Here is a 15,101-nt window from a genome sequence, read left to right on the forward strand (position 1 = left end):
AAAATACTCAGCAGAGTACATATCCATGAGTATTTTACTAAGTACATGAAAATTTAACTAGTTGCTGCTCACCTGTGCGAGTAGTAGACTGAAACTTTGAGGCAGGGCATTTTGTTTCTAGAAGCAAGGGGCAAAAAACAAATAGAGCTGTTTTGTGAGCCGTTGTTCCATTTGTATTAGCATTATTTACTATTAAAAACATTTTAGATCTCTTTCTTATTATTAAGTCAGTTTTTTTTCCATTTTTATGACAAAGTGACCACTGGCTCTCTACAGACTAATGGTTTCTCTCACAGCTGGCCCAAGGACCACCAAAGCTTGCTTTGTGGCCCACTTGCAGTCTGCTGTCCAGGTGTTGAGAAACCCTGCTATATATTGTTAACATTATATAACAGTTCACTTAACTATATATCCTGTGTCAAACTCCAGTCCTCAGAGGCTACAGCACTGCAGAGTCCAGCAATGTGCCTTATTAAACACAACCTAATGCAACTTATAAGCTAAACTGTGAAGGCCTTCATGAATTTAATTCAAAGCGTTAGAGGTAAAGCTATTCTCAGATGGAAAATGTAAATCTCTGTAAAGATTTGGCCCAGAAGGATTCCAAATAGACAAGCCTGGCATATAACATCCTGTTTTACTATTAATGTAGGAATTTTTCAGAAAGAGATTAAAGTTACACTTAAATTCAACTTACATAAGATGTGAGATGTTCCGAATTATGTATTATTATTTCTGACCGCCACACATTCAAGTGGAAAAAACAATTTAAGCAAGTATTGTTAGTAAAAAGCTAGCCATCTATAATAATAATAATAATTATTATTATTATTATTTTATTTATATAGCACTTTTCATGCTGGTGGCAGCTCAAAGTGCTTAACAGACAGGTGACAAAACATAGTTATAGAAGAGATCATTAGTATTTACTTAGAATCAGAAGAAAATAAAGATAAAATTACAAGATAAAGATAAACACCATGAGACATTCAGTTTCACTTAAATGCTAGTTTAAAGATATACGTTTTTAGGTGCTTCTTAAAAGTGAGCACTGAGCTTGACTGTCTAATAAAAGGTGGAATTGAATTCCACAGTTTAGACTGAAACTTCTCATATAAATTGTTTGCTATTAGATCCATATTTAGTTGTTTAGTTGTTTTTGACTTAGAAAAGGTATGTTTGACATTGGTCTAAAATGATTTAGTATGGAAGGATCCATGCTAATCTTTTTTAGCAGAGGCTTCAGCAGGGCAGTTTTAAAAGAAGAACACCTATTGACAGAGAACTATTTACAATGGTTAAAACATCATTGTGCACACAATCTGAATGTGAATGAATGAAGTTTCTTTAAAATAGTTGATAACAGAAAACAATGTTATTACTGATGTAGCTGGTTTATCAGGAACATTATCAGGAGCTTGTTTGAGTCTGCTGAGCTACACCCTGTCATATCAGATCTATCGAACAATCGTGATATGGGTGAAAACCTTAACGCTCCTGGTGTTATCTTCTTAATACAGAACGCTTTATGGTCAGTGATCTAGACTAATGTGTCTGACTGTTAAAGGATTTAAAGCAAATCTAAGTAAAATGAGAAAGAGGTACTTTGGTACTGTTGCCTGTGCAAGCAGCCATAATGATTTGACATTATACTCTATGTCCAAATTGGTCCCCTAATCACTACAGCTTACTTTTGAAAATCTGGAACATTATATAGAACACTATTATAGGGAACAGAATTTGTGATGGTAGTAAACATTTCGAAAACTATGTCATGAATTTACTTACAAACGACACTTTGCATTATGGGTAGGCTATATCCCCTAGGGTATCATCAATTGTACACAATTTGTTGCTAGCAGCTTAATATTATTATGTTTAATGTTCCTTGCAATTAACGTGCTGGCTGTTACATGTAACATAGCAGGTCTGAAATGGTGTTTTACTTTTTGTTCAAGTCAACACGTTTTATCTTTGAAATTTTCAAAAATATGGCAGATACATGTGAGTATTTAGCTATATAAGCCTTATAGATAAACATGCTTCTGCACTGATGCCAGATTTACCACTGTTATTACATAAACTGTGTCCTGGCTAAGCACTAATAGACATCACCCTTGGAAATGGCCCTGTGTAATGTTACCTAATACTGTAGGCATGAACAATGCTGCTATCACATTGCTATTCATTTGAGATCAAGACTGGACCAATAATTTGTGTCTGTGTCTATTTAACCCTTTTTAGGCAGTAAAAATGGGACATTGTTTTTTCTAGCTATAACTATTTGGTTTGCTGTATGAGTTTCAGTTTTTCTTCCTATATGAATGTTTTATTTTAAGTTATGTTACGTTATTGTAGCTTTACCTCTACAAAGGCATTGGCTGAAGTCGTACCTTATCTAAGACTGTTAGAATAAAAACTTCTAAGAAACTGAGGTGTTGGGTAAACAAAGGCTGTTGTAAGCCAACTCAAAATGAACACCCACCACTGGAAAATCTGAGCTTTCAGTTTTTTTCCCCAGGCCTCCATGCTGTTAATGGAAACGGGTGAAATGAACATGTGTCACATTGTTTTATTTAGATTCATTCCCAGCCGTGCAATCTAAAGCTCTCAAGTCCCTACAACTTTTAACTCGGTCTATTATTCATCACAGCATGGTTATTTCCACTTCCTGTCTGCTACAGTTGCTGCTGAGTGTGTATTGCTATTGCAAGTGGGTGTACCTGCTCTAGTTCAGGAGGTAAAAGTCAACTGTGAAAGTCAGAGACATTATCATGTGTTTGATACAATATGTCACACACTTAAGAGAGCCATGATAACAGAAAAGTCTTCTTTTCTGTAAACTAGAAATAGAACTTAGCATGTCCCTTTTTCCTCTTCTCGCTTACATCATTTTCACTCAACAGTTATAGCTCAGCAGCTATAATTGCTTCTTATACACGGATGTCTGACAGTAAGGTGTAAATCCTGTGCCTTTCTTAGGCATGTTTTAATTATGTCCTAATTTCTAATTGTGCTATTACAATTAGTTCTTATTTTTGTAGCATTGCGGCTTCATGGATATGTGTTTGCATTTGGTGAGGACAACAGTGTTATTAACATATAATCCTTCTCTAGGTTGGACAACAAACTTGGTCTATTTCTTCTAACGCTATGGGCACTGTGCTGTGATAACCACCTTGGCACTAGAAGCAGCAGATTGAAGACCAGAGCCCATTAGCTGCCTCATTTCTGCTTATGTATTGTGTAAAATGTTTATTGGACAATTTTGCAGACACAGATTAAGCCTGCTTCTAGATGCGTCAAAAATAAGACACAGAGATACAAATATGTTAGGAATAATTATGTAAGCTAATAGGACTACAAACAAATAAAACTGTTTTAGTGTTTGTAGCAAGAGGCCTAGCTTCCCTTTAGACAGCTACACTTGAGCTTTGGACCAGTTATTTTAAATGCTGACATGAAATTATGACTTATTAATACTAATATTTTACTCATATTTGAACACAGTGCTAATATTTGACAGGGCTCATATCAATATTAGGCCTGAATTACTATTATACAACAGTTAGTTCTAGCCATGCAAGCTGATTGGTCGACAACCGTTCTAACCTTGCTGTTATTTCACCATTTAAGCAAGTTTTTTTTCACACTGTATCACTCCGCTAAGACTCTGTGACAGTGTAAGACTGTGACAGCTGTAGGAGACACTCAAGCCATTTGAATATTTTTACTTCTTACTTTGCACACAAACAGAAAATGGATACTTTTAAGATTACATTTGACCGACAGCTGATTTGGCCACTCTGAAGATGAGACTACACAAAATTCCCAAACTGTCATTACCTTTGAGCAAGCTTTTCAGTCAGCAGCTGTTGCACCTAAACAACCTGGAAATAGCCAGAAATGAACTGAATACCATTTGCCAACAAAATGGGCTGTAAGATGCTTTACAGACTGGCTTGGACAAAACAACATTAATATTGATCAAGCAAAAATTGACAAAACTGACCTAAAGATGATATTGCATCAGTTTAATGGCTCAGTCTGTACTCAAAAAGGCAAGGCTCACAGCATACCGTGCAGCGAGTGAGAGGACCTCATTGCTCTGATGTAGCAACGAGCTGCTTGTTAAGGACCTATAATTTGGCATAAGGAATGGCTAGCGTGAAAACATTAAATGCCATATTCACAGTCCCAATTTATTTATTATTTTATGTAACTATTGTAAGATTAGAAATGAGCAGATCAGAGGGACAGTGAAGGTGGAGCAGTTTGGAGATGAAGCCAGAGAGGCCAGGTTGAGATGGTTTGGACATGTGTTGAGGAGGAATAGTGGATATATTGGGCAAAGAATGTTGGAGATGGAGCTGCCGGGGAGAAGGAGAAGAGGTAGACCTCAGAGAAGGTTTATGGATGTAGTGAAGGTGGACATGGAGATGGTTGGTGTGAAAGTAGAGAAGGCAATGGATAGGGCAAGATGGAGGCAGATGATCCGCTGTGGCAACCCCTAAAGGGAGCAGCCGAAAGAAGAAGAAGATTTTATATAACTATTGTATAAAAGCCATAGAGCGCATTTACAATAACACACAACCTCAAGTAGACTACCATGTCTTTTTATTCTAGAGCTTCAAAACAATGGAACGCAATGGGCGGATGGATTTTGGTTCAATTCATTGACCAGAGTTCTTTATTTATTGTAGCTTCCATTGTCCATGCAACAATTCCGTGTAACGTGTTGGGTTTCATGTGCATCCTTTCTATTAAAGTATATTTAAATGGTTTGCCTAAATAGCACCTAAATTTGTATTAATCAGTCATTTCAAAATACATTTGGGTGCTTTTCATACATTCCCTTACCAGAGCTGCTTAGATTCTCTCTAGTACCACTATGAAACGCAAGAGCGCCATCAAATGGTGATACAAAAGTTTAACACAAAGAACCGTTGCCCGTAGTTTGTTTGGCCCTTGTCAGCACTATTTTATCCAACTTTGTAACTGATTTTGGCGAAGAATATAAATAACTGCAGTAATCCACAAGGCCTATATGAGTACTGTGTCTTCTCAGTGGCTATAATTTTTCTGGTGATATTCTCGGTTATTGGTAACATGGCAATCTGTATCTAGTACACAGGGAAAAAAACACGAGTTACAAATACAAGTTCAGTAAATTTACTGTCAATTGCAACAAGTTGTCGAAACTACAGCTGAATCTTAGTGGTGATTCAGATGGTTGAAACAACCATGGGACAGAATATGGCTGAGTGTTTTCTGAGGTTTATGGCTTTGTAGAGTTAGTTTCTTACAGCACTTGTAGGTTTAGTCTACTTTCTAGCCTATCACTGCATGGAATCAGCAAAAAACACCTCACCCACAGCATCTTATCTCTAGTGAGTTACATCTACAATTTAATTTCCAGGAAGGAGGAACATATGTAGTAATGAAATCTTGAATAGCATACAATTTCTTTTATGATTCTATTTGTGATGAACATGGTTATGGGGGGTGTCTTTTTTTTTTTTTTAACCTTTGTGTCACTATGGATCATTCACGGGCCTCAAAATGAATGCTGGAGCCTCGGTTTTAGATATAGACCACAAATGTAAGAGATAAATATAACTCAATAAAACATTGTTGTAGTCCAATCAGAATACATTTTCAACAATGTCACATTTCGACTCTGGTAAACTATGTTGCATAGGGCCCTTGGGGTAACTGCAGAGATAAATAAACAGACATGCTACAACAGATGCAAATATATTTACAGAGACACAGTTTATGACTTTAAAATAAACAACTAAGGCTCAGAAGCTAGTTAACTGTCATCATAGTTTGGTGGATTGTAATTCTTTGTTCCTTCCCCTTAACATTCTTAGAAATAATAATTTACTTGAAGTGGTGTTTTTGTGGGGAATGATCATCACATACCATTGGTTCTCTCAGTTTAGGTGTTCCGGTGTTGAGCTCATTTCATTGAGGAATAGTTTAGGTATGGCCCAGCATTACTCTTGTAACAGGGTGTCAAACAGCTTCCTGGAGAGCTGGTGCCCAGCACAGTCTAAGGATTTTATGGATGGGTAGAGACAGACAACTGGATAGATAAGACTGCACCCAATGAAGGCCAGAATAAATTGACAAAGTAAATACTTCTTTGGGCCATTAAATGTTGAATACAAAAGAATGATGAAATTAATGCATTTTAATTTAAAAGAAAACATGAGATACATTTTTTGCAAGAATACATTTGAATTGCATAAAAGAAATAAAAGGATCAGCCCTGACACAAAACGCCTTCATTCTATGCTCATCTCTACCCTATAGCAATGTTGCAGACCTGAAGAGACACGGTTCTGTCAATGAAAATATTCATTCTTGTGATTTCAAAAACACCATTTTGCTTTATCCTATTCTGTAACTCAAAAATCTAAGACAGATTGGGCAAGTGGAATTTTAAATAAAAATAAAATAAAAAAAAAATAGAAAAACACCATATTTACAACAAGAATCAAACTACCAACAACATTCAACTCATACTGCTCCCCCACTACAATTTTATTTAAAGTTGTAATAAAATAACTGAGTGGTGGAAAACAGGCTGATTAGTTGTTGGTTTAGTCCTTTCTCGTGGCATTTGCAGTAGTTGACATAACTGACAACAGGTAAAGGCAGACAATTAAAAGCCATGATATCCAGTCGAAAAGTTTAAGAGTTCTTTCACTCAGTGATGACAGCTGAGCAGTTCTCCACTCTGAAAGGACTATAGAGACCTGCGAGGAAAGGCTTGGGCATGAATATGTATGAAACAAGAGTTGGAATCAGTGGCTCTTTTTGGAGGATCCAAACCCAGAGAATCCCATTACAGCAGCCATTTCATCGTCCTCTTCAAAATTAAGGTCTTCCTCTGCCTTTCTCTTCTTTTCTTTTAGCTTCTCTTTTTTGTAGGCCTTTGCTTTTTCCTCCTGAATAAAAATAATAATAATAATAATAAATAATAATAAAATCAAGATATAATATATAAAAATATCCACAAGAAAGCCAGAGGGACTCCGATCTTCAGAAATAACTTAATGTATAGAATAACATTCAAAATACAAATATATAAATATTCTTTACTCAGAGGTACTTTAAAAAAAACAAACAAAACAACTAAAGTTCGTTTTACACTGTGCAATTACAGCAGTATTGTACATTTAATGCATGGCACACTGCAGGAAATGCTACAAAGAAAATCTTGCCCAAAGTCCACGTCAGACTGTGCGAATTCAGTTATGCTGCACATCCGATCATATGATAAAAATTTTCAGACAGATATACAATGCAAGAAAAGGGTGATATTTTACATGCTTTTTCTTTTGTTGCCAACATAATAGCAGTGATGCCTTGCCTGGGAGGGAGGTAAAAAAAAAAAAAAAAAAAAAAAAAAAAACAAACGACAAAAACATACTAAAATGTTTGAGATGGAGAGGACAGAGTTATGCTTGTCTGGGAGAAAAGGCTACACAGAATGCTCATTCTCCAAAGTGAACTTCAGGTCAGTAGGCTCATTCTTCTGTCTGATGCAGTAACTAAATCGGCTATTACACTGTAGCTCACTCTATACGTGAACTGAAGGATGAGCCAGATAATGTAAGCTAATATTCTTATAATGATAATGTAATAATGTAAGCTAATATTCTTAAACTTCTGAGCAAGCTGATTTTTTTTCACACATAATTTATCATCCCTCTCTCTCTCACGCACACATGTAATTCCATGCTGCTCCTTAGTGGTTGTTTTCAGCTGTGTGTTGCCGTGTGTTGTAGAGTTTTGGTCACAGAGGTACTAAATTGGCTGGAAAGCACGTCAAAAATAATTCAAAGACCACAAATTTTAACTCCCAATCAAAGAATTTACTCATGTTTTTTTGTCTGCATTGTCATGACAACTACCACAAAGTAAACTTGTCTTAACAAAGGAGTTAATCAGTTTTAAAAAAAATTGAATTCCATAACAAACCTCTTCTCTTAACTCCTTCATTCGTTCCTCAAAATCATACTCCTTCTGTTTTTCCTCCATCTTCTTCTTGTTTATCTCAAAGCGTTTTTTAACCTGATCCAATGAGGAGCGTTCCACTCGCATGGACATTCCCAGGTTCCTCTGGTCTAGAGAAAGAAGACCAGTGTTTCAATCTTTGCGTTCATAGTGTGTTGTAATTTACATTTGATAAAGCAGAAAATGAAAGAACGAAATACTCACGTTTCTTGCCATTGATATGATCCAAAAAGTTGATGGAATCTTTCACAACACAATCACAAACATTGCAGTAGTACCTGAATTTAAACAACAACAACAAAAAAGCATTAATGCTAATAAGAATCATTATAAATAACAGTCATAGTAAAATGTAAACCAAAAAATTTACTTCAGGACAAATACATATAAAATGAATATCATTTAATTTGGCCAAATCACTCAGTTTTTTAATAAGAGAACATAACCCATATTTTTTGTTTTTATTAAGAGAGAATTAACTGTCTGTCTGCCCTGTGATTGACTGGCGACCTGTCCAGGTTATATCCTGCCTTCTGCCCAATGACTGCTGGGATAGGCTCCAGCACCCCCCGCAACCCTAACGGAGAAGCGGCTTGGAAAAAAAATGATTTTCTGCAAAGCTTAACCTCTTTAATCATATTTTATTTGTTGTAAAAAGTGAAACATCAGCAGGTCTGACCGCAAAACAAACAAAAAAATAATGCCAAAAATAACTGTTTGTCTATGTATCTCATATATTTTGACAAAAACACAATTCTAATTTTTAAAATTAATTCATGGCTGTTTGGCCAAATTATACACAAAAATAAGATACAATTAGCATTATTAAACACAGAAAAAGTAGGGATGTAAATGTATCCAAGTGGATTATGCTGAACTGAGTATGTGATGACACAGAAAATGTCTAGCAATTTCTATCAATGCTACTTAACTCTTACATAACTTAGGGTTATAGTGGAGAGTCAAAATCCAGTCACCTTTTTATGTAAATTTAACTTAGTTTTGTTTAATGGTATGAAAGCAAAAGTATCACATTTTGAAGTCAGATAAACTACTAACATAGACTAACATCTTGAACACTCTTTAAAAAAAAATGTGTTTACAACTGCAAATTTGGTTTTGGCTTTGAACTTCGGCACATTCGATATGCAATGGAACAATGACTAAAACGTTAGTTTTATTTTGAGAGATTCTGCATCTATACTGACAGACATTTTCAAATCCAAGCCCATTTTTAACATAGTTTAATCTGTTTCAAGGTAATTCTAGTTCAGTCTTACCTCTAATAGTATATCTAACTTCTGAATGGTGATATAAGCGTAACAACATTCAAACACTTTATGGTCTTCCTTCTCCCAAAACAAATACCACTTTCTTACTGAGTATGGAGTTTCTAAAGGAACACCGCACAGGCATTTTCCATCACAGAACAGTCCTAAATACTCTACATTACCACACAACCACTGACATCCTTGATGTCTGTGCTGTTAAACTTCCATTTAACATGGGTAAAGCTTATGTTCTTAAGCAGAATAAAAGGCTAATCTAACTGTAAAATACTGTAGTTACTCACCCGCCCATCTCAGCCTGTGGTGTAGTTTTGGTGATGACAATGGTCTTCCCCAGTTTAGACTCCAAATCAACCTTGTAGTCTCTGTGGCGGAGGAGCTCTCGTTTGACTGGTGGCATAGGTTTGCCTACAAAACATTACAGAAGAATTGGTAAATTAACATACAACTATGATATAGGTCATAATGGATAATGTTTAAGCCAGCATAGTCAGGAGACACAAAAACTCAGACAAAAATCTTTGAAAAAAACAAAATCTTATTTGAAGCAATGATAGCACTCGTGCTACACTGAAACTGATTGTCCTAATACTGAATATAACTTGATTATTCTGTTCACACATTTAGGAGATAGACAGTCGAGAGTTAAGAGAACAGAGTCCTTTGTAAAAAAAATGCACTCACCATCTTTTTTCTCCCTTTCCTCCGTGAGACGCTTTCGGGCAAGTTGTTCATATTCATCTTTGTCCCACTTGCGGCGAAAATCATTCTTAGCCTGTGAAAAGCAGCGCAGGCGACTGTTAACACAGTCAACACAGGTCAAGCCTATCGACACAACAGATCCTGACAATAACCTACTGGATAACGCTTGACCCGTTACAACGTTAAACTTACTGTTTCATAACAGCTTCGTTTTATTTATTGTACTGCAAATCTATAAGTACTTCACGTCAAGTGGTAAAACTAAGTTCGCCACCGCTCACCAACAAAATCGACACCAGTCTGCTAAGGCGAACGATAGGCGGCTAATGTTCATAACAACGGGTGTTTTTCAGAGTACGGTCGAAATGCACACGTCGCACCTCTACATTTTTCATTAATCAACAATGGCATTAATTAAAAACACGAAAAATATTTTAAACGAATGTAATAACATATAAACATATTGAATAAAACATTTAACTCACCCCACTACCTGACGCCATGTTGCAACGCTCAGAGATCTCCTTCCTGTCTGAGGAGAAATTTGTACAATTCAAAATAAAAGCTCGGATAACCCGATAGGGTTTTTACAGAGTCCAGGCTCATTTCAAATCAGTATATTTGCTGTTTTAATATTGTTATTACGTTCTGCACTGTTATTGTTTAGTTTAAAAAAGCAGGGTAAAAAATCTCAAATAGGGAATCATTTAGATCAGCTGGAGCGTTCATGTTAAGTCACCATAAAATGCTGAGTTTATCACGACAACATACATTTATGTTGAAATGGCCGGTTTCATCTAACCGCATTCAACAGCATGAATCAAAGTACGAATAAAACAATATGAATTGTGATTTTAAAAACCTTTAGGATTAGTTACACGGGCAACAATAATCTGAATTCAGTCCAAGCCAACAGTAATTGACAGCATTTGCTGGCATGATTGCGTAGCTCCGCCTTTACCGCACCTGGTGCTGATTTAAAGCTCTTTCAAACTATGTGGCGTACTGTGTGGCAAAGTCAGCATGACGACACGGATTGAAACTGCACTTCAAAGCCCTTTGGAGCCAAGGTCCAGATATTTACTTCATGCTCTTGTTGAGTGCAAGTGAATTTAGGTTTTATTCTTAATTAGCTTTGCGTGTGTTTGTGGGTTTTTTTAAACTTTATTTTAGGGGCCTGTCTTTTCCCTTGTGGCCCAACTTATCAGATTTACCCCAAGAGATGAGGGTCAGACCACCTCTTCAGCCAGGCAGCCCTGAGCCCTGGCTTCTCCCAGGTTGTAGCTCCGTGTATGATAGTTTGGTCAGGTAAGAAGGTAAAGATTTAAGCTGTTGATTGCAAAGAATAAACATGAGTATTTTTACTTTGAGATTTTTTGGGGATTTGTGATGTTTGTTTTTCTGTGCATTTTTGTAGCTGTAGAACCCCACAGCCATTGTGTGTAAATGAAGACAGGAATACCTCCACCATATCTAAGCCTCGCAGGTCTCGTGTTCATTTCTGCAGTTGAGCATGTTGTGAATTGCAAAGACTTGTCCTTATTTACTGTCTGTTCTTTTTTTGAAAAATTCTGATTAGGTCCTCTATTCTTGAGCGGTGCATCCTCAAGATATCTACAGCCAATGTGGCTGTTGGGACTGAGGATCTAGATGAGATCAAGAGGTCAGAATTGCACTTTAACCTGCATTGTGGTGCTATGATCAGTACTGTTAAGTTATTTGATGGAATGATTGCAGACTTGATATGACAATTTTCATTTTTTTTAAATAATCACAAATTTGTAGGTCCCCATCAAGGCTCCGGTGGTGTTCTCAGAATGTGGACCCATCGCATTTTGAGACTAATGAGTCAGTTTTGAAGCGCAGACAGAAGCAGATTCAGTATGGAAAAAACACATGTGGCTACCAAAACTATCTGAAGCAGGTGCCAAAGTAAGAACAGGACTGTAAATGTAAATGAATTCTAGCTTGTGTGCTTATTTGGATACTAGTCTGATGGTCTTTGCTGAATTGCTTATTGTCAGATGTTCCTGTAATGATGTACTTCCAGGCATCTTCGCATCCCTGGGTTTCATCCATCCACTCCCAACAAATACCGCAAATACAGCCGAAGGTCTTGGGACATGCAAGTCAGGCTTTGGCGAAGAGCACTACATGCTTGGGACCCACCTTCGACTTCTCAAGGGAACACAGAAGGACATGACCCAGTCGATCAGCTGTATGTATGTTTGGACTAAATTACACATGTTCTTTGTGCGATGCCATAGAGCTTCTTCTTGGTTCTCTTAAAAAAAGTAAACCTTTCAGGGGATGGTTCTTTAGAGCAGTGGTTCTACTAGTTCCCAAGGATCCCTAGATGATCCACAACTTTTCTCCAGACCTATATATTGCAAGTTGGGTTGGAACAAAAATGTGGACTGTCTGGGACACAACTCTTTTGAATGACCTAGTGTTTTTATATTTATTATTAATAATAATATTTATTATTAATAATAATAACAATAATAATAACAATAACAATAATAATAATAATAATAATAAGTGGTGTAGGAGCATCCTTAAAACATAACATCCATTAAGAATGCTAAGAGGCAAGCATCTTTGAAATATGTCAAATATTTGTCTTCATTTCTAAAACCTACCCCCCCCTTTTTTTCTTCTAATTTTAATCAGAAAGATTTTTTTTTTTTTTTGGCACATGATTTCACTCTCATTTGTCATTATCCTCTAAACATGCAGCAATAGTGAGTTGGAATTGCTTGTGGTTTATCCTTTATGTTAAGATGTTAGCCTTGAATATGAACTATAAGTAGCTAATGTTAATTGATCCATATATAAATACACTGGTTTATCTGCTCAGGCTTGTCTTTATTTTCAAAATTTGTCAGTAAGGCTTCAGTGAGCTGCACTAAACACTGCTGGTTGAAGTTAGACCTTCTTACAAAACTAATGCTATCTTCCAGTGCTAACCAGAATATTGAAGCAAACTTAACTTTAGCTACAGTTTATTGGGGGAAAATTGTGATCTCTGCAATGATGAGACATTTGAAGTCACTCTCCATAGCTATTAAGCCATCTAGGAAGATTTGAGTGCAGGGGAGTCTTTAGGAAGAACCCTTAAATTGGTATAGGCCTGTTAAATTGTGACTGGGAGGTCAAAATTTTGTATAACATTTGTGGTGGGCTAAGGGCCAGAAAGGCAAAATAACTAGCTAGCAGCCTTTTTATTTGCACTTTGACAATAGGTCTGTATGTACGGCAAATTTTCAGTGGAGAGATTTTTCCTTCATTCCGATGGTGTAAACCACCTCTGCCAGTAGCGCTATATTGGTATGCATGTTGCTAGCATTTACACGTTACTTGTGTTGCTGTCAGTGACCACTGTATGGCATTATTTTAGTGTCATGTTTCTTTAAGAAAGCAAAAGGAGAAAAGTAGCTTTATGGCATTGTGCACAGACACTTTGTGGCACACTTATTTTTAAGTGTATGTGGGTAAGCCTCATCACCCCTGTACTTTACCCTGAAGAGGCTATGGCCAGAAATGGAAATCTCTTCCAACCAATTTTACATTTGATATTCCAGTTCAGATCTCTATTTGAAGTAACTGAAATCAAAAGACAACCACAGATGTGTATGCATCTATGCAGATGTGGCCAGTATTTCAAGGTGAAATCAATCTTTGTCCTATGTGAACAGGCTTTGGAGTATTATGTATATGTAATGTCCTTATGTAATTTTAGCCCCATATGAATAGAGCTTGAATTATGACTGGTAAAGAACTGCTACATGTAAATGCTCTTAGGCAGGGCTTGCTTGAGCAAATGAATACTGAGCCAGATGAAGGCAAGGAAGAACTTGAGGTGGAAGTATCTGACTCCTCTGCCTTGGCCCATCCTCAACCAACTGAGGGTTCAACCAATGGATTCTGGAAGCCTCTTGCTCCTCAAGTGAGTGAATTTAGGGATAAGGTTTTCGGGCTGGTTTCCTAGATGAGGATTAAGCCTAGTCATTGATAATTGCTTTCAGTGGAAGAGCTAGTCCAGGACTAGGCTTAATCCTCATCTAGAAAACCAGCCCTTGGTGTCTGAATATGGTTTTCTAAGACATGTTCTCATTCATGTTTAGGTTGAGGTAACAGGCCAGCAAAGCCAGGCTGCTGGGCTGGGCTATACCTTCAGTAGTCATCTAACTGCTGAGGAGAACGTCCTAGGATGGCTGAGGTTTCTCTTGGAGACTGACCACACGTGCCGCGAAGTTGCCCCAGAGAGTGAACGGCCACTTTGGCGATTTTACTAATGTAACATGATTTTTCAGACCACGTGTAAAGTGTCTTTCAGGATTAAATAACGATAAAGGTGTCTTAAGATATCAAACATGTATTTGGATCTTAAAGCTGAATACACAGCGCACACTAGTGGCAGTTTTGCATCAAAACGTATTTGCTTAAACTGGATTTCAGATAACTCAATGAAAGCTGTTAAAATCACTAGTCTCATTTGTCTGTTTCACTACTTTTGTTCTTGTTTGTTCATTCACTAGTTTCCTCACGATCAGTCTCTTGGTGTAGCCACAGGGAAAATAACTTGCTGCCCCCCCCCCTTTTTCAAAAGCACCGTTTGATTTGTTAAAGCTCTCCTTCCTCTTTTCACATTTTGTCGGACTTTGTTGGGAAAGGCTGGTATCCTTATTTTGTAGTTTTATTTTGTACAACTTTAAAGTAGTGGAAAGCGAAAACCAATAAAGATAAAATGCTAAACGTTTGCCCTTTGTAAGCAATGAAATTGTGGCACTGGGAGGGATGGGGGAGCAACACTTCACACTGATTTTCATATATATGTAATTTTTAATGAATGATTTTCATCTATGTGAATATTTTGAAACCTGTTTACCATTTACACTGATGAATGCAAATGTCCCTTTTCACTGTCTACATCTCTTCAGATTCAAGACATCCAAAATAAGGCAAAGGGTTCAAAACTATATGTATCACGTTACAACGAATTAAGGCTAAATATGCTCATTTGTAAGTCATGGTTGCCTTAAATATTTATTGTCTGTTTAAAATATGCACTCCAGT

General features: G+C 36.8%; 2 protein-coding genes across 2 annotated transcripts; one reads left to right on the forward strand and one right to left on the reverse strand.

Annotated features, from left to right (window-relative positions):
* Window positions 1-6,179: 6,179 nt before the first annotated feature.
* On the reverse strand, window positions 6,180-10,554 carry zmat2 (zinc finger, matrin-type 2). Its single transcript, XM_017698525.2, has 6 exons — window positions 10,508-10,554; window positions 10,005-10,095; window positions 9,605-9,728; window positions 8,236-8,309; window positions 7,996-8,141; window positions 6,180-6,959 (listed from the first exon to the last, which is right to left on the reverse strand). Exons 1-6 carry the CDS (start codon window positions 10,523-10,525, stop codon window positions 6,816-6,818), a joined length of 597 nt encoding a protein of 198 aa, XP_017554014.1. The 5' UTR covers window positions 10,526-10,554; the 3' UTR covers window positions 6,180-6,815.
* A 456-nt stretch (window positions 10,555-11,010) lies between these two features.
* Window positions 11,011-14,785, forward strand: slbp2 (stem-loop binding protein 2). The gene is made up of 8 exons (XM_017698526.1): window positions 11,011-11,092; window positions 11,196-11,330; window positions 11,440-11,508; window positions 11,602-11,685; window positions 11,808-11,954; window positions 12,073-12,240; window positions 13,827-13,971; window positions 14,150-14,785. The coding sequence occupies exons 1-8, from the start codon at window positions 11,046-11,048 to the stop codon at window positions 14,318-14,320; spliced, it is 966 nt and encodes a 321-aa protein (XP_017554015.1). The 5' UTR covers window positions 11,011-11,045; the 3' UTR covers window positions 14,321-14,785.
* The last annotated feature ends 316 nt before the right edge of the window (window positions 14,786-15,101 follow it).

Source organism: Pygocentrus nattereri, chromosome 16, assembly GCF_015220715.1.
Source record: "Pygocentrus nattereri isolate fPygNat1 chromosome 16, fPygNat1.pri, whole genome shotgun sequence".
Taxonomy (NCBI): Eukaryota; Metazoa; Chordata; class Actinopteri; order Characiformes; family Serrasalmidae; genus Pygocentrus; species Pygocentrus nattereri.

Excerpts from the sequence above, each read along its gene's own strand:
- zmat2 (XM_017698525.2), bottom strand. Across the intron at positions 8,142-8,235 it reads TCATATCAATGGCAAGAAAC|ACCAGAGGAACCTGGGAATG; the intron begins GTGAGTATTTCG and ends TTCTTTCTCTAG. Across the intron at positions 6,960-7,995 it reads TGAAGGAGTTAAGAGAAGAG|GAGGAAAAAGCAAAGGCCTA; the intron begins GTTTGTTATGGA and ends ATTTTTATTCAG.
- slbp2 (XM_017698526.1), top strand. The coding sequence starts at position 11,046 with ATGACGACACGGATTGAAACTGCACTTCAAAGCCCTTTGGAGCCAAG. Across the intron at positions 11,331-11,439 it reads GTGTATGATAGTTTGGTCAG|CTGTAGAACCCCACAGCCAT; the intron begins GTAAGAAGGTAA and ends GCATTTTTGTAG. Across the intron at positions 12,241-13,826 it reads CATGACCCAGTCGATCAGCT|GCAGGGCTTGCTTGAGCAAA; the intron begins GTATGTATGTTT and ends AAATGCTCTTAG.